Genomic DNA, 23055 nt, shown 5'->3' on the forward strand with positions numbered 1-23055 from the left:
AGGCTATAAAAAGCAAGTGCACGCATTGTTTGAGGCCCTCTTGTATGTTGTAGAACGGAGGGACCAAGTTCGAACTTGCATTAAAGATCCTTGCCGCTTGGCTTTGACTCTGGACTCTGGTGGTCTTCTTCGGGGAATAAACGGTCTGGGCATAACAGTTTCAGAAAAAAAATGTAGTCATCTATTTGTTAAAATTCTCATTTGCCCTTTTCTTTTCAGAGTGAGTGTAGAAATTTTCTCAGGTGTGTTACTTTTGGCTGCGTGATTTCACACAGTATTCTAAGCTTAGCTTTGGGAATATTACCAAGGGAAATAATATGAAAAATGTCTCTTCCATTATGGCTGTAGGAAATGAATACATTTGCACAAGAAAATGTGGTAGATAACTGGGGAATTACACAGATTCGTCAAAACATCAGTCTCTCTTTTTGCAAAATTAATATGTGACAGTAAATACCTCTGTTCTACATCCTGTTATTTTTATTTTTGAGACCAAGTCTCTGTCGCCCAGGCTGGAGTACAGTGGCACAATCTCTGCTCAATGCAACCTCCTACTCCTGGGTTCAAGCGATTCTCCTGACTCAGCCTCCCGGGTAGCTGGGATTACAGATACCCACCACCATGCCCAGCTAATTTTTATATTTTTAGTAGAGATGGGGTTTTGCCATGCTGGCCAGGCTGGTCTCAAACTCCTGACCTCAGGTTGTCCACCCACCTGTGCCTCTCAAATTGTTGGGATTATAGGCATGAGCCACCCTCCTGGTCCTGTTATCTTGATTTCTGAATTTTATGCTAAACCTTATGAGATGGGACTGGGCACCTTTTAGAAGTTTGTTCATATTACTAATTGTTTACTGAATATTCTGTTATGGAAATAAGTTAGTGATATGTGTATTGTCTGAAAGAGATAGATACTTTTGCTTTTCTCATTGAGCTATAAAATGTAAGCACCTTAAAATTTTTTTCCATTCCATAAGCACTGCGTTTCAGTAATTTTTCTGGATTTATCTTCCACTTAGTTTCTAAAACTAAGTGAACATCTCTGACTTGGAAATTAAAGCCTGAGCCCTGTGACTCCAAGCTAAGAGCAATATGGAGCCTGCAAAAGGAGGTTATTGAAGATCTAGTCAGTTCTTTCTAGGGAGTCTCTCCTGCAGATGTCCCAACCTGCTCATCCCAGCCATGGAAGAAGCCTTTTTACTGAGATAAGCAACAGAGCCCAGAAAAGCTGGGGACCCACAGGCAGATGCAGTTAGAATTAGAATGGATGGTAATTGGGAGGATCTTACTGAAATTAAAGGTGTTGCTGTTTTGGGGGCAGTTTCTAGACTTTGTAAAATAAAACAAGTTCAGATTTAGGTAAGAAGTTCTGAATCCCAACAACAGAAAAAAGTGCCAAGTATAAGATTTTTAAGGATATCAGCATAGCGGCAGACAATGACTTTCTTTCATAGAGAATAGCAAACAAGTTTAGAAAGAAGATGGAGTAAGAATGGTATGATAGAAGGGGACAAAATTAGATACTAGATCAGGGAATGTTTTACCTGGAAGAAGCATGTTCTTAAGGATAGACAGAAAATGGGGTTGTATGTTGGCTCAGACAGGGTACTCAAAGGTCAAGAGCCCTGAGAGAAGAGAAAAATTTAAGCAAATTTGATTAAAAAATATTTTGACCATTGAAGAAAAGTATTTAGCTGATTCTTTTATAAGAGAGAGGTGAAAATTTGCAGAGTCTGTATCTGGCTATGTGATAAGTAAGAAAATACAAAACCATCTAAGTCATAATAGGAAAAAATATTTCTCTTAAGCTGTTGGTGAAGACCACAAAGGATGGAAAAATTAATTAATTAATTTAGAGACAGGCTCGCTCTGTCATCCTGGCTGGAGTGCAGTGGCATGATCTCAGCTCACTGCAACCTCCACCTCCCAGATTCAAGCAATTCTCCTGCCTCAGCCTCCCAAATAGCTGGGATTACAGGTGCCCACCACTGCGCCTGGCTTATTTTTTGTTGTTTTAGTAGAGACGGGATTTCACCATTTTGGCCAGGTTGGTCTCAAACTCCTGACTTCAGGTGATCCACCTGCCTCAGCCTCTCAGACTGCTGGGATTACAGACAAGAACCATCGCACCTGGCTGGAGAATTTTATTAATCACAGCTATTTACCAGGACTATCTATATGCCCCATCTTTCCCAAACTTTTTTTATACATCTTTCTTTTCCATTTCACTGTTTCTTGGTTGCATGTTTTATAGTAAACTGGTTAACATAAGTACAGGATTTTGCAGAATTCTGTATCTCTATCAAATTATTGAACTTGAGGGAGATTATGGGGGTCCCCAATTTACAGACAGTAGCTGAGAAGCATAGACGGGTCCCTGGGATTTGTGACAGGCATGTGCAGTGAGGGTGATATGGTGACACTGAGCTCTGAATTATGGTCCGTGCCGACTCTGGGTGGTATCAGGATGGAAATGTTAGACAACAAGTTGGTGTTAAAAAATTACTTGGTGCCAGCCTGGCCAACATGGTGAAAAGCTGTCTCTACTAAAAATACAAAAATTAGCTGAGCATGGTGACAGGTGCCTGTAATCCCAGCTACTTGGGAGACTGAGGCAGGAGAACCACTTGAACCTGAGAAGTGCAGGTTGCAGTGAGCTGAGATGGTGCCACTGCACCCCAGCCTGGGCGACAGAGTGAGAGACTCCATTACAAAAGAAAAAAAAAATTGCTTAGTGTTTAGCAAACTCCACAGATTTGGTGTCAGAAAAGAGATATTACAGAGGCCTGACCTGGAGGGGGACTCTGGGCGTCTGGTAAGGGGAGGCTCTGTTCTCATGCGCACAGGCTGTCACACTGCACATTGTCCTGTGACTCTAGGTCTCCTCTCAGGGTGAAAGGGTACTAAAAGGAACTGTGATAACAGACCTCCTTTTTTCAGAGCTGCCACCACGTGATTCTCACCCATTCACAGACAGACCTACTAGACATTGATGCGTCCACACCCCTCCCAGGACTAGGCCCCACCCTCAAGCATTCCACCACAGCGCTTTTGCTCTTAGTGCTTCTTGCCAAAATCCCACCAAAGTGCCTACAAGTTTCCTGGCGTATCCCCAACCCCAGACACTGAATCTGCAGTAGCACCTGTTTCCTCCACTAATGTAGGGGTCCATACCACTTGATCATGGTCTAATCTGCCTGCATGGACACAGGACTAAATCAGAGTATAGCTCCACGTGGAGCACTGTCTGTAGCATAAACCAGTCCTACCACTGACCTTGCACTCTTTCCCACCCATGAATTTTTTTTTTTTTTTTTTGAGGCGGAGTCTTGCTCTGTCACCCAGGCTGGAGTGCAGTGGTATGATCTTGGCTCACTGCAACCTCCGCCTCCTGGGTTCAAGCGATTCTCCTGCCTCAGCTTCTTGAGTAGCTGGGATTACAGGTGCGTGCCACCATGACCAGCTAATTTTTGTATTTTTAGTACAGACAGGGTTTCACAATGTTGGCCAGGCTGGTCTTGAACTCCTGGCCTCAGATGATCTGCCCCCCTTGACTTCCCAAAGTGCTGGGATTACAGGCGTGAGCCACCGTGCCCAGCCAAATTTTTTTTCTTTTACCTTTTATTTTAGATTCAGGAGTACGTGTGCAAGTTTGTTATATAGGTAAAATCATATCATGAAGTTTTTGTGTACAGATTATTTTATCACTCAGGTAGCAAGCATAGTACCCAACAGGTTTGTTTTCTGATTTTCTTCATCCTCTGACCCTCCACCCTGAACTAGGCCTCAGTGTCTGTTTTTCTCTTATCTGTGTCCATGTGTTCTCATTATTTTGCTCCCACTTGTAAGTGACAACATACAGTATTTGATTTTCTGTTCCTGCACTAGTTTTCTAAAAATAAGTCTTCAGTTCCGTCTATGTTGCTGCAAAGGACATGATGCTGTTCTTTCTTATAACTGCATCGTATTTCATAGTGTATACATACCACATTTTCTTTGTCCAGTCTCCTATTGAAGACATACAGGTTTATTTCTGGTTTTTGCTATTGTAAATAGTGCTGTAATAAAAACATGTGTGCATGTGTCTTCATGGTAGAATAACTTACATTCATTGGGTATATTCCCAGTTGTGGGGTTGCTGAGTCAAATGGTAATTCTGTTTTCAGGTTTTGAAAATTGCCAAACTGTTTTCTCAATGTTTAAACAAATTTATATGCTCACCAGCAGCGTATAAGCATTCCCGTTCTTCACAACCTCACAAGCATCTGGTTTCTGACTGTGTTTATTTGAATTATTTCTTTTTACTTCATTAGTATTGTGTTTTATCTTTTACCAGAATCAACTTCTAGTTTCGTTGAACTTCTTTTTATTTATTTATTTATTTATTTATTTATTTATTTATTTATTTATTATTTTTTGACATGGAGTTTCACTCTTTTCACCCAGACTGGAGTGCAGTGGCACGATCTCGGCTCATTGCAACCTTCACCTTCCAGATTCAAGCGATTCTTTTGCCTCAGCCTCCCGAGTAGCTGGAATTACAGGAGCCCACCACCAGACCCAGCTAATTTTTGTAGTTTTAGTAGAGGTGAGGTTTCACCATGTTGGCCAGGCTGGCCTGGAACTCCTGACCTTGTGATCCACCCACCTCAGCCTCCCAAAGTGCTGGGATTACAGGTGTGAGCCACCGTGCCTGGCCAGTTGAACTTTTTATAGTGATTTATAAATACATTTAACTATTTATAAATAGTGATTTATAAATACTTATTTAACTATTTATAAATAGTGATTTATGTTTCAACCTTCTTCATTTCAGCTCTGATTTTGGTAATTTCTTGTCTTTTGTGAGCTTTGAAGTTGGTTTGCTCTTACTTTTGGAATTCTTTTAATTGTAACATTAGATTTTTAAATTAAGATCTTTCTAACTTTTTGATGTAGATGTTTAGTGTTATATATTTTGTTCTTTTTTTTTTTTTGAGACGGAGTCTCACTCTGTCGCCCAGGCTGGAGTGCAGTGGCCGGATTTCAGCTCACTGCAAGCTCCGCCTCCGGGTTTACGCCATTCTCCTGCCTCAGCCTCCAGAGTAGCTGGGACTACAGGCGCCCGCCACTTCGCCCGGCTAGTTTTTTGTATTTTTTAGTAGAGACGGGGTTTCACCGTGTTAGCCAGGATGGTCTCGATCTCCTGACCTCGTGATCCTCCCGTCTCAGCCTCCCAAAGTGCTGGGATTACAGGCTTGAGCCACCGTGCCCGGCCCTATATTTTGTTCTTAACACTGCCTAAGCTGTGACCCAGAGATTCTGGTATGTTGTTATTCAGGTCTAATTAGTTTCAAAATTTTTTTTATTTCTGGCTTAATTTGATTATTTACAAAATGGCCATGTGGAAGCTGATTATTCAATTTTTATGTAATTGTATCATTTCATATTTTTTGGATTATTATTCTACACATTTTCTTTTTTAAATTAATGATAGAGAAACATAAGAAGAAATGAAAATGCTGTGCTCTTAATCTAAATGCTAAAAATTATTCAACACTTAGTACCAACTCCCAGGAGGATATGAAAATTAAATCACAAAATGTGTTATTCCCAGCACAACGTTCTTTGACATGCTCCAGAGCACATAGTACCTGCTTAATAAAAAATTTTTAGTACATGTGTACAGGTTTCCCAAGTGCAGATTTACTCCGACATTGCTGCCTTCTGTTGTCCCTGTAAACTTAAAAAAGTTAACAAAAAATATAATATTTCAGGATGGTGGTTGGTTGTCTTTATTTGTATCACAAGTAACTTATACACTTGAGGGGTTCAAGATACATTCAGGAGAGTTTAGTTCAACCTTCGCATCTAAGGAAGGCTGCACTGCCTGCCCTATTTCAGTTTGGTAGAAAGAGGTCAGTGCAGTTCATGCTCCCATTACTGTAAAGAAGATTGCTGGTGTCTGATAGAGGAGGGCAGGGAAAAAGAAACTTATATTTTAATAGTTATGGAGAAGCTCATTGTTCTCCCATTACTCTTAAATCTTTTCAGTTATAAACAACAAAAATGGGTGAATGTTTTCAGCAAGTCTCCGTCTTTCTGCCCCTGGGTGTGTGTGGTGGTAGCAGGTGAATAGATTGTGCTTTAAAGGCATACTCTCAAGATGCAGGTTTGATACGTCCAGGGCATCTTATCTGAAAATACATTTCAGAGAAAGAGGAGGAAGAGAAAAAAAATCACTTTTCATCAGGTAAGCATGTCTCAGATCAAGAGCAGTGTCGGGGCTGGGCATGGTCTTTCACACCTGTAATCCCAGCACTTTGGGAGGCTGAGGCAGACAGATAACGAGGTCAGGAGTTAGAGACCAGTCTGACTAACATGGTGAAATCCTGTCTCTACTAAAAATACAAAAATTAGCCAGGTGTGGTGGCGTGCACCTGTAATCCCAGCTACTCAGGAGGCTGAGGCAGGAGAATCACTTGAACCCGGGAGGTGGAGGTTACAGCAAGCAAAGATAGCACCACTACACTCCAGCCTGGGTGACAGAGCCAGACTCTGTCTAAAAAAAAAAAAAGAAAAGAAAAGAAAAGAAAAATAGAGCAATGTCTACTCTGCCTTTTGGAATGCCATGTGTTTGGAACATGCAAATTTTTACTTCTCTACTTGTGCTGTTTATCCCCAATAAGTTTGTTTCAATTATCGTTTGTTATTTTTGTGATAGTCAAGGGGTTCTGAACAAAATAATTTTTTTCTGTGTACCACAACCTTCTATACATTCTCTTAATCTTGGGTTCTTGTATGCCATGCAGAATTCTCACCACAAATTTATGACCCGTAATATTTAAAATGTTCCCATTGTAGCTGTTGAACGTGAGAAGGTGTAGATACTCAAGATTTCTATTGGGGAAACACAGTTATCTTTGGTATTAGTGAAAAGTGAAATATGTCCTGTTGGGGTTTCATCTAAGGATTTCGAAAATGCTCATTTAAACAGGATGGCATTTATTACCCAGGAAGTCCTGAAAAAAATCATTAGAAGATACTTGCTTTCCAGGGTGCTAAAGGAAGACTACTTAAAATTACTATTAAAAATTACAGCACAGGGAAGTTGTCTGCACCTTCAACTTTGCATAAAACTAATGTTTCTTTATAACTAAATTTAAGCCAGGCGCGGTGGCTCATGCCTGTAATCCTAGCACTTTGGGAGGCCGAGGCAGGCCGATCACATGAGGTCTGGAGTTTGAGACTAGCCTGGCCAACATGAAGAAACTCTGTCTCTACTAAAAAAAAGTACAAAAACTAGCCAGGCGTGGTGGCACATACCTGTAATCCCAACTACTCAGGAGGCTGAGGCAGGAGAATTACTTGAAGACAGGAGGCGGAGGTTGCAGTGAGCCAAGATCACACCACTGCACTCCAGCCTGAGCAGCAGAGTGAGACTCAGTCTCAAAAAAAATTATATAGATAGATAGATAATTAAATTTAGATTACAATGTACTTTTCTGAGAGGAGAGAAATACTACAGCAGTGATGTGTCCTGTATGGACCAGCAGATAATAAAAATGTGTCCCAGTACAGTTGATAACAGTTTTACTCACTTGGTTCAAGATGTCTCTGACATTTTTTTCCACTATAGAGTTAATTTTTATTCTCTTAATTATTAAGTACACATAGGATATTTACAAGCTGAAGTGCATAAACCATCTTCTCTACTAAAATGCAAAAATCAGCCAGGCATGGTGGCTATGCCTGTAGTCCCAGCTACTTGGGAGGCTGAGGTGGGAGAATCGATTGAACCTGGGAGGTGGAGGTTGCACTGAGCCAAGATCACACCACTGCACTCCTGGGCAAGAGAGCGAGTCTCCGTCTAAAAAAAAAAAAAGAAAGAAAGAAAGAAAGAAAGAAAGAAAGAAAGAAAAGAAAAGACAAAAATAGACATGTCCATGTTGATGTTCTTAATTTTATAACTTATCATCATCAAAGGTATCATATCCACAGTACTGTTGTGGATGTTATGCTATCCTCTTTTCTCAGAGTTAGAGAATACTTCAGTATTAAAAATTATCTTATTGAATAATTTTAGTCACTCTTATAAGTCAGAATCACTTCTCTTCACTCTGTTTTTTAACTTGAGTAAAATAAAAATCTCTGCCTGTGACCACATTGTGTTTGTGTGTTCATTAGTGTTTTTCATGTGTGTGTGTGTGTGTGTCTGTGTGTTTTCTAGGACTGCTGACATTCAGAGATGTAGCCATAGAATGCTTTCTGGCAGAGTGGCAATGCCTGGATCATGCTTAACAGAATTTATAGAGATGTGATGTCAGAGAACTACAGAAACCTGGTCTCCCTGGGTGAGAATAACTTCAATACACAATTTCTAATATACTCTGAAAATGTCCTTTCTCTTTTTTCTAAGATGTTTTTTGGTAATTTCTGCTGTGCATGAATGAATTTTAGCTCTCCAATTTTAAGAAAATCTTGGGATTCATTGGTGTAGAACAAATTCTTTAAGATGTTTTATCTTGACCTGAACTTTTTCCTTTCCTGAGCTTATGTATCTTTTGCTCTAGGTTAGTGGCAATTCCAAAAATGTCATGGCATAAAATACTGTTGCCCACACCTTAGAATTCAGTTTCCACCACCAATGTTTGATTCAGTAGTACTGAGTAATGAAATTAAGGACCCACAAATTTAAAATATTTTCTAAATATGTAGAAAGTTCTGTTATGAATCAATATTAATTTTTTAGAATTTTCTATTATATCCTCTTTACTAAGCATAATACTAGTTTGGTAATTAAAGAATTCAGTAAATTTATGTTACTTTTTTTTCCTTAATGAAACAGGTATGGCTATCTCTAAGCCAGACTTGATCACCTGCCTGGAGCCCTATAAGAGCCCTGTAATATAAAGAGAAATGAGATGGTAGCCAAACAACCAGGTAGATGAAAGTGAATGAAGCAGATGACACAGATGAAAGGTACACAAATCAGGGAGGCAGCCAGTCTTTAAAATGTGGTCTAGGGAGCTGTGCTTCAATAGAAAGTTTCTGGGAAGCCCGAGTCATTTTTTTCTTTTGCTCTCACATAGGGACACCTTCTGCCCTATGCTTTTAAATTCTCTAAGGATTCTATTTTCTCTTCAGTAATCTTCCTTCAAGTTCAGTGTGAGCCAAAGTTTTCTTTATGGCTTACCAAGGACTGCACAAACTGACTGCTTTGCCATTGCTTTTGGGGACATACAAATATCTGCATATTTTTTAGAAACTCTATGTTAAACTATTTTTAAAATTCTTTTTTTGCATCATATCTAAAATATGTGAGAATAGTAGTTTCTGCTTCATTGGTGGTTGTCCACTTTTCTGCACTTGCCATTCTGTTTTTATTACTATAGCTTTGAAATATAGTTTAAAGATTTTTTTACTAAATTTTTTTATTTTTTAATTTTTATCCACGTATTTATTTAGAGGCTGGGTTATGAGACTTGCTGTGGAGGGATATGCAAGCAGGGTACCGCTTATGTCTTCATTTTACTGTGTTGCATACTTTATATATAGATTCATAGATGGAATTGCTATATCACATGATAATTTCATTTTTAATTATTTGACAAACAATCATGATGTTTTTTATGATGGCTGCACCTTTTTTCTCATCAACAACTTACATAGGTTTCTATTTCTTTACATCATCAACATAGTTGGTGTTTTTGAAAAATTCATAGTGGCCATTCTAATTGATATAAGGGAATTTTGTTTTGTATTGTGATTTTGTTTTCATTTTCTATAAGTTATTAATTATGTGCAACCTTTCAAATGTTTCTTCCAATTTATATACTTTTTTTAATTAAAATTTAATTTAATCATTTGTCCATTTTTTCTTTTTAAGATGAAATTTCACTCTTGTTGCCCAGGCTGGAATGCAATTGCATGATCTCAGCTCACTGCAACCTCTGCCTTCGGGGTTCAAGTGATTTTTCTACCTCAGCCTCCCAAGTAACTGAGATTACAGGCATGCACCACCATGCCCAGCTAATTTTTTATTTTTAGTAAAGATGGGGTTTTACCATGTTGGTCAGGCTGGTCTCAAACTCCTGACCTCAGGTAATCCACTCACCTCAGCCTCCCAAAATGCTGGGACTACAGGCGTGAGCCACTGCACCCAGCTACATCAACTTTTTAAATTACAATTTAATAAAAGTAGAAAATAATAGCCAAAGAAACATTTAAATGTTCACCAATATGTGAACAGTAAACACGTTCCTGGACAACGAATAGGTCAAAGAGAAAAAGCAAAGGGAAATCAGAAAGAATAATGAGAAAAAAGAAAAAAAAAAAAAAAAAAAAACACAAAAAAATGATCCGGGGGATACAAAAAAAAAAAAAAAAAAAAAAAACCCACAAAACAGTGCTAAATCAGAAGTTTATAGCGATATATTTCTATATTAAGAAAAAAGGAAAAGATGTCAAAAAACATAACTTGAATCCGCAGAAATACTTGAAAAGAGCAACTAAATAATCCCAATGTAGGCACAATAAAGAAAATAATCTTTATTATGATTATTTTATAAATAATCATAAAAATTATGATTTTTTTATGATCGGGTGATCGGGTGCGGTGGCTCACACCTGTAATCCCAGCACTTTGGGAGGCAGAGAGGGGTGAATCACCCGAGGTCAGGAGTTCAAGACCAGCCTGGCCAACATGGTGAAACCCCATCTCTACTAAAAATACAAAAATTAGCTGGGTGTGCTGGTGTGCTCCTGTAATCCCAGCTACTTGGGAGGCTGAGGCAGGAAAGTCGCTTGAACCTGCGAGGCGGAGGTTGCAGTGAGCCGAGATGTTGAATTGCACTCCAGCCTGGGCGACAAGAGTGAGATTCCATCTCAAAACAAACAAACAAACAAACAAAAACAATAGTGGTTAACATTCCATAATGCCAAATCTTAGCTCAGAGGGACTTTACTGAGAGGGGCCTCTAACCCCAAAAATTTTAGGAAAGACTCTAACCTTTTGAAGTTGCACCTCAACCACAAGTTTTGTCAAGTGTTCTTGCCTTTTATTAAAGGGGACTTAATTGTCTTAGGAGACACTCTAACTACCCTAAATTGGGCTACTAACCCAATCCCATTCCATACCCGGGTACACCACCACTTACAAAACGTTAGTCAATTGGTGATTCAATCTATTTCCTGTGGGTTGGTGGTTTCCTTAGTATCATCCCTTTGTGATTCACTGAAAAGAAGCTTCCAGAAATGGTCCCAATTCAGAACTGAAGAGTGGGTTCTTGGATCTCGTACAAGAAATAATTCAGAGCCGTGGGTGGTGGCTCACACCTGTAACCGAGGCAATTTGGGAGGCAGAGGCAGGAGATCACTTGAGGTCAGGAGTTTGAGACCAGCCTGACCAACATGGTGAAACCCCCATTTCTACTAAAAATACAAAAATTAGCCGGGCATAGTGATGTGTGCCTGTAATCCCAGCTAATCCAGAGGCTGAGACAGGAGAATCTCTTGAACCCAGAAGGCAGAAGTTGCAATGAGTTGAGATGGTGCCACTGCACTCCACCCTGGGCAACAGAGCAGGACTCTGTCTCAAAGAAAAAAAAAAAAAGAAAAGAAATAATTTTGGGCAAGTCTGCAGTGCAAAATAAAAGTAAATTTATTAGGAAAGTAAAGGAATAAAAGAATAGCTACTCTATAGGCAGAGCAGCAGTGTGGGCTGCTCAACTAAAAATACTTACAGTTATTTCTTGATTATATGCTAACCAAGGAGTGGATTATTCTATGAGTTTTACAAGAAAGGGGTGGGCGATTCCCAGAACTGAGTGTTTCTCTTCTTTTTAGACCATGTAAGGTAACTTTCTGATGTTGCCATGGCATTCGTTAACTGTCATGGTAAACATGACAATAACATAACATAACTGGTTGAAATGTCTTTCACATGCTAATGCATTATAATTAGCATGTAACGACCTGTGAGGACAATCAAAGGTCCCTTTTGTTCACATCTGGTTTTGGTGGATTTTTGTGGCTTCTTTACTGCAAACTGTTTTATCGGCAAAGTCTTTGTGAACTGGGTCTTGAGCCAATCTCCTATTTATCCTGTGACTTAGAATGCCTGACCTCATGGAAATGCAGTCCTGTAGGTCTCAGCCCCACTTTACCCAGCACCTATTCCAGATGCAGTTGCTCTGGTTCAAATGCCTCTGACATGGCCACAGAGTGCTGGAATGTGGCTTGTCTGAACTGCAATGTGCTAGAAAGGTAAAATACACGGTTACATTAAAAGATTTAGCTTCAAAGGCGTATATGCTTTATTAACCATTACACACTAATCACAAATTATAATAACAATATTTTGGACCTATTGGACTGATTCAATTGTTACAATCAATTCCACCTGTTATTCCACCTGTTTTTTTTTTATTATTATTTTGAGACAGAGTCACTCTGTTGCCAGACTGTAGTGCTGTGGCGGGATCTTGGCTCCCTGCAACCTCTGCCTCCGGGGTTCAAGCGATTCTCCTGTATCAGCCTCTAGAGTAGCTGGGATTGCAAGTGCCTGTCACCACACCCAGTTAATTTTTCTATTATTGGTAGAGCCGGGGTTTTGCCATGTCAGCCAGGCTGGTCTTGAACTCCTGACCTCAGGTGGTTCGCCATCTCGGCCTCTCAAAGTGCTGGGACTACAGGTGTGAGTCACTGGGCGGGCCCCACCTTTTCTTTTACTTTTAACATTTGGCTACTAGCACATTCAACAGTTACAAATGATTCATATTTTACAGCAGAGGATTGCCTCTTTTTTGAAATCTCAGGCTGTCTGCATGTATTAGTCCATTTTCACACTGCTATAAACAAATACCTCAGATTGCGTATTTTTTTTTTAAAGTGGTTTAGTTCAATCATAATTCTACATTCCTGAAGAATCCTCAGGAAACTTAAAATCATGACCATGACAGAAGGTGAAGGGAAAGCAAGGCGCATCTTACATGATGGAAAAAGGGAGAGAACCTGGAGGAGGGACATGCCACATTTTTAAACCATCAGGTATCTTGAGAGCTTCCTTACTATCACAAGAACAGCATGAGGATAATCCCCCCCAGTGATCCAAGCATCTCCTACCCGGTCCCTGCCCTGAGAGGTGGAAATTGCAACTTTTTATTTTTTCTTTGAGAGGAAATCTCACTCTGTCGCCCAGGCTGGAGTACAATGGTGCCATCTCAGCTCACTGCAACCTCTGCCTCCTGGGTTGAAGCAATTCTCCTGCCTCAGCCTCCCAAGTGGCTGGCACTATAGGCACGCGCCACTACGCCTGGCTAATTTTTGTATTTTTAGCAGAGGAGGGGTTTCACTATATTGTCAGGGTGCTCTCGAACTCCTGACCTCGTGATGGAGCCACAGAGTCAAACCATATCACTGCAAAGGATCCACAGTAAGGAAGGTCAGAACATCCAAATTTTTCTTTCTTTTTTTTTTTGAGACGGAGTCTCACACTGTCGCCCAGGCTGGAGTGCAGTGGAGCGATCTCGGCTCACTGCAAGCTCCCCATCCCGGGTTCACGCCATTCTCCTGCCTCAGCCTCCGGAGGAGCTGGGACTACAGGTGCCGGCCACCACACCCCGCTAATTTTTTTTTTTGTATTTTTAGTAGAGGCGGGGTTTCACCGCATAACATCCAAATTTTAAAAATAATTGTCATTATATTCTTTCAATTTATGAATAACTATATTATATATCATTTATAAATGCATATGACATTATACACAAGGTTAAATGCAAGTATCCTCTGGTGTTGATCTGGCTGAGATCAGGGAAGAAGACTTGCCTGTAAAGGCTGCAGCCTAGGCTGTTATTTTTGCTTCATTCAGCCCAGTGATCAAATATTCCGTCATTCAGGCACGAAGCCTGAAACCTTATCCAATCAGGGGCCGTGGACTAGAAACTGTCCAATCAGGCATGCAGCTGGAGAGACCCGGACGCTTCCGTAATTTTCCGGGTCCTTTGTGTTTCTCTGCGTCTAGAGCTCCAGTTCTTCTCTTTACGGCTCTGCGTCCTCTGCTCCTAGAGGCCAAGACTGTGGCTTTGTGTCCTGCAGGTATTCGCAGATTCATGGCTAAAAGACCAGAATCCCCTGGAAGTCGAGAAATGGTGAGTGCTGGGTCTGTCATCTGAGAGAGGGGCGGAAGCTGGTTGGAACCACCTGAAAGTGGCTGTAGCAGGATCCAGACTTCCTCACAGTTCGCTCCGAAGTCTGAGGACCTATATCCTCCTTGGCCCAGCTCGGCTCTTAGTCCCCTCGAACCGTAAGATGCTGGGCAGCTCTGCACTCCCAGCGCCTCATCTCACCCATTTTTGTTGTTTATAACTGAAAAGATTTAAGAGCAATGGGAGAACAGTGAGCTTCTCCATAACTATTAAAATATGTTTTTTTTTTCCCTGCCCTCCCCTATCAGACACCAGCAATCTTCTTTACAGTAATGGGAGCATGAACTGCACTGACCTTTTCCTACCAAACGGAAACAGGGCAGGCAGTGCAGCCTTCCTTAGATGCGAAGGTTGAACTAAACTCTCCTGAATGTATCTTGAATCCCTCAAGTGTATAAGTTACTTGGTAATCTCGGCCCTGCTTTATGCAAAGCAACTTCTGGTTTCATTGAACTTTTTTTTTTTTTTTTTTTTTTTTTTAAGACAGAGTCTCACTCTATTGTCCAGGCTAGAGTACAGTGGTGCAATCTTGGCTCACTGCAACCTCCGCCTTCGAGTTTCAAGCAATTCTCCTGCCTCATCATCTCGAGTAGCTGGGATTACAGGCATGTGCCACACGCCGAGCTAATTTTTGTATTTTTAGTAGACACAGGGATTCACCATGTTGGCCAGGCTGGTCTCGAACTCCTGACCTCGTGATCTGCCCACGTTGGCCTCCCAAAGTGCTGGAATTACAGAAGTGAGCCACAGCGCCCAACCCCTTGTACTATTTATGTCTCAGCTCTGATTTTGGTTATTTCTTGTCTTTCGCGAGCGTTGAAGTTGGTTTGATCTTACTTTTGAAATTCTTTTAATTGTAACATTAGATTTTTAAATTGAGATCTTTCTAACTTTTTGATGTGGGTGTTTCGTGATACATATTTTGTTCTTAACACTGCCTTAGCTGTAACAGAAATTCTAGTATGTTGTATTTTGGCTGTAACTAGTTTCAAAAAAATTTTTTATGTCTGCCTTGATTTCATTATTTACAAAGTAGCCATTTGGAAGATGATTACTCAATTTTTATGTAATTGTATAATTTCATATTTTTTGTGGTGTTGTATTGAATTACTATTCTATACATTTTCTTTTAAAAGTAATGATAGAGAAACATAAGAAGAAAAAAATGCTGTGCTCTTAATCTAAATGCTAAAAATTATTCAATACTTAGTACCAACTCCCAGGGTGCTATGAAAATTAAATCACAAAATGTGTCATTCCCAACACAGTGTTCTATGATATGCTCCTGAGCACATAGTACCTGCTTAATAAACATTTTATTAGTACATGTGTACATGTTTCCCAGGTGCAGACTTACTCAGACATTGCTGCCTTCTGTTGTCCCTGTAAACTTAAAAAAGCCAACAAAAAATGTAATATTTCAGCATGGTGGTTGGTTGTCTTTATTTGTATCACAAGTATGTGTATTGTGATGGACGTGGCGGGTGTAAAGGACTCTTTGCTGTGCCTGCTTTTCTCGCTAATGCTAATAATGTGTCTGGGAAAGCACAATCAGCATTTACAGGGGACTTGTTGAAAAAGCCCATTCCTGGACCCTTTTGGATCCTGAAGAATCACTTTGCATAAAGTAGGGCCGAGATTACCAAGTAACTTATACACTTGAGGGATTCAAGATACATTCAGGAGAGTTTAGTTCAACCTTCGCATCTAAGGAAGGCTGCACTGCCTGCCCTGTTTCCGTTTGGTAGGAAAAGGTCAGTGCAGTTCATGCTCCCATTACTGTAAAGAAGATTGCTGGTGTCTGACAGGGGAGGGCAGGGAAAAAGAAACTTATATTTTAATAGTTATGGAGAAGCTCATTGTTCTCCCATTGCTCTTAAATCTTTTCAGTTATAACCAACAAAATTGGTGAATGTTTTCTTCAAGTCTCGGTCTTTCTGTCCGTGGGTGTGTGTGGTGGTAGCAGGTGAATAGATTGTGCTTTAAAGGCATATTCTCAAGATGTGGGTTTAATATGTCCAGAGCATCTTGTCTGAAAATACATTTCAGAGAAAGAGGAGGAAAAGAAAAAAAATCACTTTTTCTCAGGCAAGCATGTCTCAGATTAAGCNAAGAAACTTATATTTTAATAGTTATGGAGAAGCTCATTGTTCTCCCATTGCTCTTAAATCTTTTCAGTTATAACCAACAAAATTGGTGAATGTTTTCTTCAAGTCTCGGTCTTTCTGTCCGTGGGTGTGTGTGGTGGTAGCAGGTGAATAGATTGTGCTTTAAAGGCATATTCTCAAGATGTGGGTTTAATATGTCCAGAGCATCTTGTCTGAAAATACATTTCAGAGAAAGAGGAGGAAAAGAAAAAAAATCACTTTTTCTCAGGCAAGCATGTCTCAGATTAAGCGTGGTGTCCATTCTGCCTTTGGCAATGCCATCTGTTCGGAACTTGCAAATTTTTACTTCTCTACTTGTACTGTTGATCCCTAATGAGTTTGTTTCAACTATATTTTGTCATTTTATGATAGGCAAGGGGTTCTGAAAAAAAATATTTTCTCTATATGCCATAACGTTCTATACATTTTCTTCATCTTGGATTCTTGTATGCCATGTAGAATTCTTACTACAAATTTATGACTTGCAATATTTAAAATGTTCCCATTGTAGCTGTTGAACGTGAGAAGGTGTAAATACTCAATATTTCTACTGGGGAAACACAGTTGTCTTTGGATATTAATGAAAAGTGAAACATGTCCTGTTGGGGTTTCATCTGTGTGCTCTATTATTTCCAGGCAGAACAGGATTTAGAACATGCTTATTTAAACAGAATGGCATTTATTACCCAGAAAGTTCTGAAAAAACTATTAGGAGATACTTGCTCTCCAGGGTGCTAAAGAAAGACTACTTAAAATTACTGTTAAAAATTACAGCACAGGGAAGTTATCTGCATCTTTGACTTTGCATAAAACTGATGTTTCTTTATAATTAAATTTAGGCTGAGCATGGTGTCTCAGGCTTGTAATCCCAGCACTTTGGGAGGCCGAGGCAGGCAGATCATATGAGGTCAGGAGTTCGAGGCTAGACTGGCCAACATGGTGAAACCTCATCTCTACAGAAAAAACAAACACACAAAAATTAGCCAGGTGTGTTTCACGCATCTGTAATCCCAGCTACTTGGGAGGCTGAGGCAGGAAAATTGCTTGAACTCAGGAGGTAGAGGTTGCAGTGAGACGAGATTGCAGATTGCACCTCTGCACTCCAGCCTGGGTGACAGAGCGAGACTCCATCTCTAAAAAAAAAAAAAAAAAGTATATGTACATACATATAATTAAATTTGGATTACAATTTACTTTTCTGAAAGGCGAGAAATACCACAGCAGTGATGTTGTGGCCTGTGTCCATCAGTACATAATACAAATGTGTGCTAATAAAGTTAATAACAATGTTATTCACTTGGTTCAAGATCTCAATGACATTTTTTCCACTATTAATTATTATTCTCTTAATTATTAAGTTCACTTAGGAGATTTCCTAGCTGAAGTGCATAAATCATCACATTTAATCTGGAAGTTGTCCTTTCTTTTTCGATGATGACTTTTCATATATTGGTCTTTTAAAATGAAGGCTCTTATCTTTATTTACAGGTGAGAGAAAACTGGGAAAAACTGAGACTCTGCCACTTAGTGGATGTTTGACAAACTATTCTTACTAGCTTAGAAACATTGGTGAGCTTTGGCCCCCTAAAAATTCCAGAAATTCAGACTTTGTCCCTCAAATAGCTGAAACAAAATCTCACAACACGATTTTGAGTTTTATATGCGCACATATTAAGAATTGAGGGTACCTTCCAACTCATCATGACTGCTCGAGAAATATACAAAACTTATTCTGTATTATGTAAATATAACACTCAAAAATAAATCATGTTCAAGGGGGTGAGGTGCTTCATGCATGCCATCCCAGCAGCTTTGGGAAGGCCAAAGTTGGGTGGATCACCTGAGGTCGGAGTTCAAGGCCTGCCTGGCCAACATGAAGGAAATCCTGTTAGTAAAATTACAAAAATTAGCCAGGCATGGTGGCTTATGCTTGTAGTCTCAGCTACTTGGGAGGCTGAGACAGGAGAATTGATTGAACCCAGAAGGTGGAGGTTGCACTGAGCCAAGATCATGCCAGTGCACTCCAGCCTGGGCAACAGAGTGTGACTTGGTCTCAAAAAAAAGAAGAAAAGAAAAATAGAAAAAAAAGACATGTCTATGTTGATGCCCTTAATTTTATAATTTATCATCTAGAAAAGTATCAAATCTATAGTTGTATTGTGGGTCTTATGCTATTCTCTTTTCTCAGAGTTAGAGAATACTTCAGTGTTAAAAATTACCTTGTTGAATAATTTTAGTCACTCTTATAAGTGAAAACCACTTCTTTTTACTCTCTTAAGTCAAATACAAATCTCTGCCTACAGACACACGGTAACTGTTTGTGTGTTCATGAGTGGTTTCTTTTGTTTTGTTTTGTTTTTTCAGGGACTGTTGACATTCAGAGACATAGCTATAGAATTCTCTCTGGTGGAATGGCAATGCCTGGATCATGCTCAGCAGAATTTATATAGAGATGTGATGTTAGACAACTACAGAAACCTGGTCTTCCTGGGTGAGGAAAATTTCAATACACAATTCCTAATATATTGCCTTTCTCTCTTTTCTAAGATAATTTTGGTAATTTCTGCTTTGCATGAATATATTTTAGCTCTCCAATTTTAAGAAAATCTTGGGGATTCATTGGTGTAGAACAAATTCTTCACAATGTTTTATCTTGACCTGAACTTTTCCCTTTCCTGAGCTTATGTATCTTTTGCTCTAGGTTAGTGGCAATTCCAAAAATGTCATGGCGTAAAATAGCGTTTCCCATGCCTTAGAATTCAGTTGCCACCACCAATGTTTAATTCAGTAATACTGAGTAGTGAAATTAAGGACCCACAATTTTAAAGTATTTTCTAAATCTGTAGAAAGTTCTGTTATGAATCAATATTAATTTTCTAGAATTTTCTATTATATCCTCTTTACTAAGCATAATACTAGGTTGGTAGTTAAATAATTCAGCAAGATTTATGTTACTTTTTTTTCTTAATAAAACAGGTATTGCTGACTCTAAGCCAGACTTGATCACCTGTCTAGAGCAAAATAAAGAGTCTTGGAATATAAAGAGAAATGAGATGGTAGCCAAACAGCCAGGTAGGTGAAAGTGAATGAAGCGGATGACACAGATGAGAGGTACACAAATCAAGGAGGCAGCCAGCCCTTAAAATGTGGTCTGGGGAACTGTGCTTTGATGGAAAGAGTTTCTGAGAAGCTCAAGTCACTTTTTTCTTTTGCTCTCACATAGGGACACCTTCTGCCCCATGCTGTCAAATTCTCCATGGATTCTGCTTTCTCTTCAATAATCTTTTTTCAAGTTCACAGTGTGAGCCAAAGTTTTCTCTATGGCTTATCAGGGACTGAAAAAAACGGACTGCTTTGCCATTGCTTTTGGGGACACACTAATATCTGTGTATTTTTGAGAAACTCTATGTTTAAACAGTTAAAAAAAATTTTTTTTGCATCATGTCTAAAATGTGTGAGAATAGTGATTTCTGTTTCATTGGTGGTTGTCCACTTTTCTACACAGACCATTCTGTTTTTTATTACTATAGCCGTGAAATATAGTTTAAAGTTTTTTACAATTTTTTTTTCATTTTTTAATTGTTATATATGTATTTATTTATTTATTTAGAGGCTGGGTTGTAATACTTGCCGTGGGGAGATATGCAAGCAGGGTATTTCTTATGTCTTCATTTTGTTTTTGTTTTTGTTTTTTTTTTTTTGAGACGAAGTCTCGCTCTGTCGCCCAGGCTGGAGTGCAGTGGCCGGATCTCAGCTCACTACAAGCTCTGCCTCCCGGGTTTACGCCATTCTCCTGTCTCAGCCTCCTGAGTAGCTGGGACTACAGGCGCCCGCCACCTCGTCCGGCTAGTTTTTTGTATTTTTTAGTAGAGACGGAGTTTCACCTTGTTAGCCAGGATGGTCTGGATCTCCTGACCTCGTGATCCGCCCGTCTCGGCCTCCCAACGTGCTGGGATTACAGGCTTGAGCCACCGCACCCGGCCTGCTTATGTCTTCATTTTACTGTGTTGTATGTTTTAGATATAGATTCATAAATGGTATTGCTGTATTATATGATAATTTCATTTTTAATTATTTGAAGAACATTTATGATATTTTTATGATGGCTGCATCTCTTTTCTCATCAACAGCTTACATAGGTTTCAATTTCTTTATATTATCAACATAGTTGGTGTTTTAAAAAAATTTATCGTGGCCATTGTAATTGATGTAAGGTAATCTTGTTTTGTATTGTGACTTTGTTTTGCATTTTTCTATAAATTACTAATTCTGTGCAACCTTTCAAGTGCTTCTTCCCATTTGAGTGTGTGTGTGTATATATATCCTTTAAGTTCTAGGGTACATGTGCACAATGTGCAGGTTTGTTACATATGTATACATGTGCCATGTTGATTTGCTGCACCCATTAACTTGTCATTTACATTAGGTATTTCTCCTAATGCTATCCCTCCCCCATTTCCCCACCCCATGACAGGCCCCGGTGTGTGATGTTCCCTGCCCTGTGTCCAAGTGTTCTCACTGTTCAATTACCACCTGTGAATGAGAACATGGGGTGTTTGGTTTTCTGGCGTTGTGATAGTTTGCTCAGAATGATGGTTTCCAGCTTCATCTGTGTCCGTACAAAGTACATGAACTTATCCTTTTTTATGGCTGCATAGTATTCCATGGCGTATATGTGCCACATTTTCTTAATCCAGTCTATCCTTTATGGACATGTGGGTTGGTTCCAAGTCTTTACTATTGTGAATAGTACTGCAATAAACATATGTGTGCATGTGTCTTTATAGTAGCATGATTTATAATCCTTTGGGTATACACCCAGTAATGGGATGGCTGGGTCAAATGATATTTCTAGTTCTAGATCCTTGAGGAGTCGCCACACTGTCTTCCACAATGGTTGAACTAGTTTACAGTCCCACCAACAGTGTAAGAGTATTCCTATTTCTCCACATCCTCTCCAGCACTTGTTTCCTGACGTTTTAACGATCGCCATTCTAACTGGTGTGAGATGGTATCTCATTGTGGTTTTGATTTGCATTTCTTTAATGACCAGTGATGATGAGCATTTTTTCATGTGTCTGTTGGCTGCATAAATAAATGCCTTCTTTTGAGAAGTGTCCGTTCATATCCTTTGGCTAATTTTTGATGGGGTTGATTTTTTTCTTGCAAGTTTGTTTAAGTTCTTTGTAGATTCTGGATATTAGCCTCTTGTCAGATGGGTAGATTGCAAAAATTTTCTCCCATTCTACAGGTTGCCTGTTCACCCTGATGGTAGTTTCCTTTGCTGTGCAGAAGCTCTTTAGTTTGATTAGATCCCATTTGTCCATTTTGGCTTTTGTTGCTATTGCTTTTGGTGTTTTAGTCATGAAGTCCTTGCCCATGCCTATGTCCTGTATGGTATTGCCTAGGTTTTCTTCTAGGGTTTTTATGGTTTTAGATCTAACATTTAAGTCTTTAATCCATCTTGAATGAATGTTTGTATCAGGTGTAAGGAAGGGATCCAGTTTCAGTTTTCTACACATGGCTAGCCAGTTTTCCCAGCACCATTTATTAAATAGGGAATCCTTTCCCCGTTTGTTTCTGTCAGATTTGTCAAAGATCAGATGGTTGTAGATGTGTGGTGTTATTTTTGAGGGCTCTGTTCTGTTCCATTGGTCTATATCTCTGTTTTGGTATCAGTACCATGCTGTTTTGGTTACTGTAGCCTTGTGGTATGGTATGGTATGGTATGGTATGGTATGGTATGGTATAGTATAGTATAGTATAGTATAGTATAGTATAAGGTAGTGTAGTATAGGTAGCGTGATGCCTCCAGCTTTGCTCTTTTTGCTTAGGATTGTCTTGGCAATGCAGGCTCTTTTTTGGTTCCATATGAACTTTAGTTTTTTCCAATTCTGTGAAGAAAGTCATGGTAGCTTGATAGAAGTGGCATTGAATCTATAAATTACCTTGGGCAGTGCAGTAAGGCCATTTTCACAGTATTGATTCTTCCTATCCATGAGCATGGAATATTCTTCCATTTGTTTGTGTCCTCTTTGATTTCGTTTAGCAGTGGTTTGCACTTCTCCTTAAAGTGGTACTTCACTTCCCTTGTAAGTTGGATTCCTAGGTATTTTATTGTTTGTAGCAGTTGTGAATGGGAGTTCACTCATGATTTGGCTCTCTGTTTGTCTGTTATTGGTGTATAGGAATGCTTGTGATTTTTGCACATTGATTTTGTATCCTGAGACTTTGCTGAAGTTGCTTATCAGCTTAAGGAGATTTGGGGCTGAGACATTGGGGTTTTCTGAATATACAATCATGTCATCTGCAAACAGGAACTATTTGACTTCCTCTTTTCCTAATTGAATACCCTTTATTTATTTTTCTTGCCTGATCGCCCTGGCCAGAACTTCCAACACTATGTTGAATAGGAGTGGTGAGAGGGTATCCCTGTCTTGTGCCAGTTTTCAAAGGGAATGCTTCCAGTTTTTGCCCATCCAGTATGATATTGGCTGTGGGTTTGTCATAAATAGTTCTTATTATTTTGAGATACATTCCATTAATACCTAGTTTATTGAGAGTTTTTAGCATGAAGCGCTGTTGAATTTTGTCGAAAGCCTTTTCTGCATCTATTGAGATAATGACGTGGTTTTGTCTTTGGTTCTGTTTATGTGATGCATTAAGTTTCTTGATTTGTGTATGTTGAACCAGCCTTGCATCCCAGGGATGAAGCCCACTTG

General features: G+C 39.5%; 1 protein-coding gene across 1 annotated transcript in view; it reads left to right on the plus strand.

Annotated features, from left to right (window-relative positions):
* Nucleotides 1–13944: 13944 nt before the first annotated feature.
* Nucleotides 13945–23055, plus strand: part of LOC108521858 (putative zinc finger protein 735) — a 19024-nt gene continuing 9913 nt past the window's right edge. The window contains exons 1-3 of the mRNA XM_017861840.1: nt 13945–14129; nt 18698–18824; nt 19310–19405. Coding sequence (XP_017717329.1) covers nt 14091–14129; nt 18698–18824; nt 19310–19405 — 262 coding nt within the window. The 5' untranslated portion in view covers nt 13945–14090. The remainder of the gene's footprint in view (nt 14130–18697; nt 18825–19309; nt 19406–23055) is intronic.

Source organism: Rhinopithecus bieti, unplaced genomic scaffold, assembly GCF_001698545.2.
Source record: "Rhinopithecus bieti isolate Rb0 unplaced genomic scaffold, ASM169854v2 scaffold_63133, whole genome shotgun sequence".
Lineage (NCBI taxonomy): Eukaryota > Metazoa > Chordata > Mammalia > Primates > Cercopithecidae > Rhinopithecus > Rhinopithecus bieti.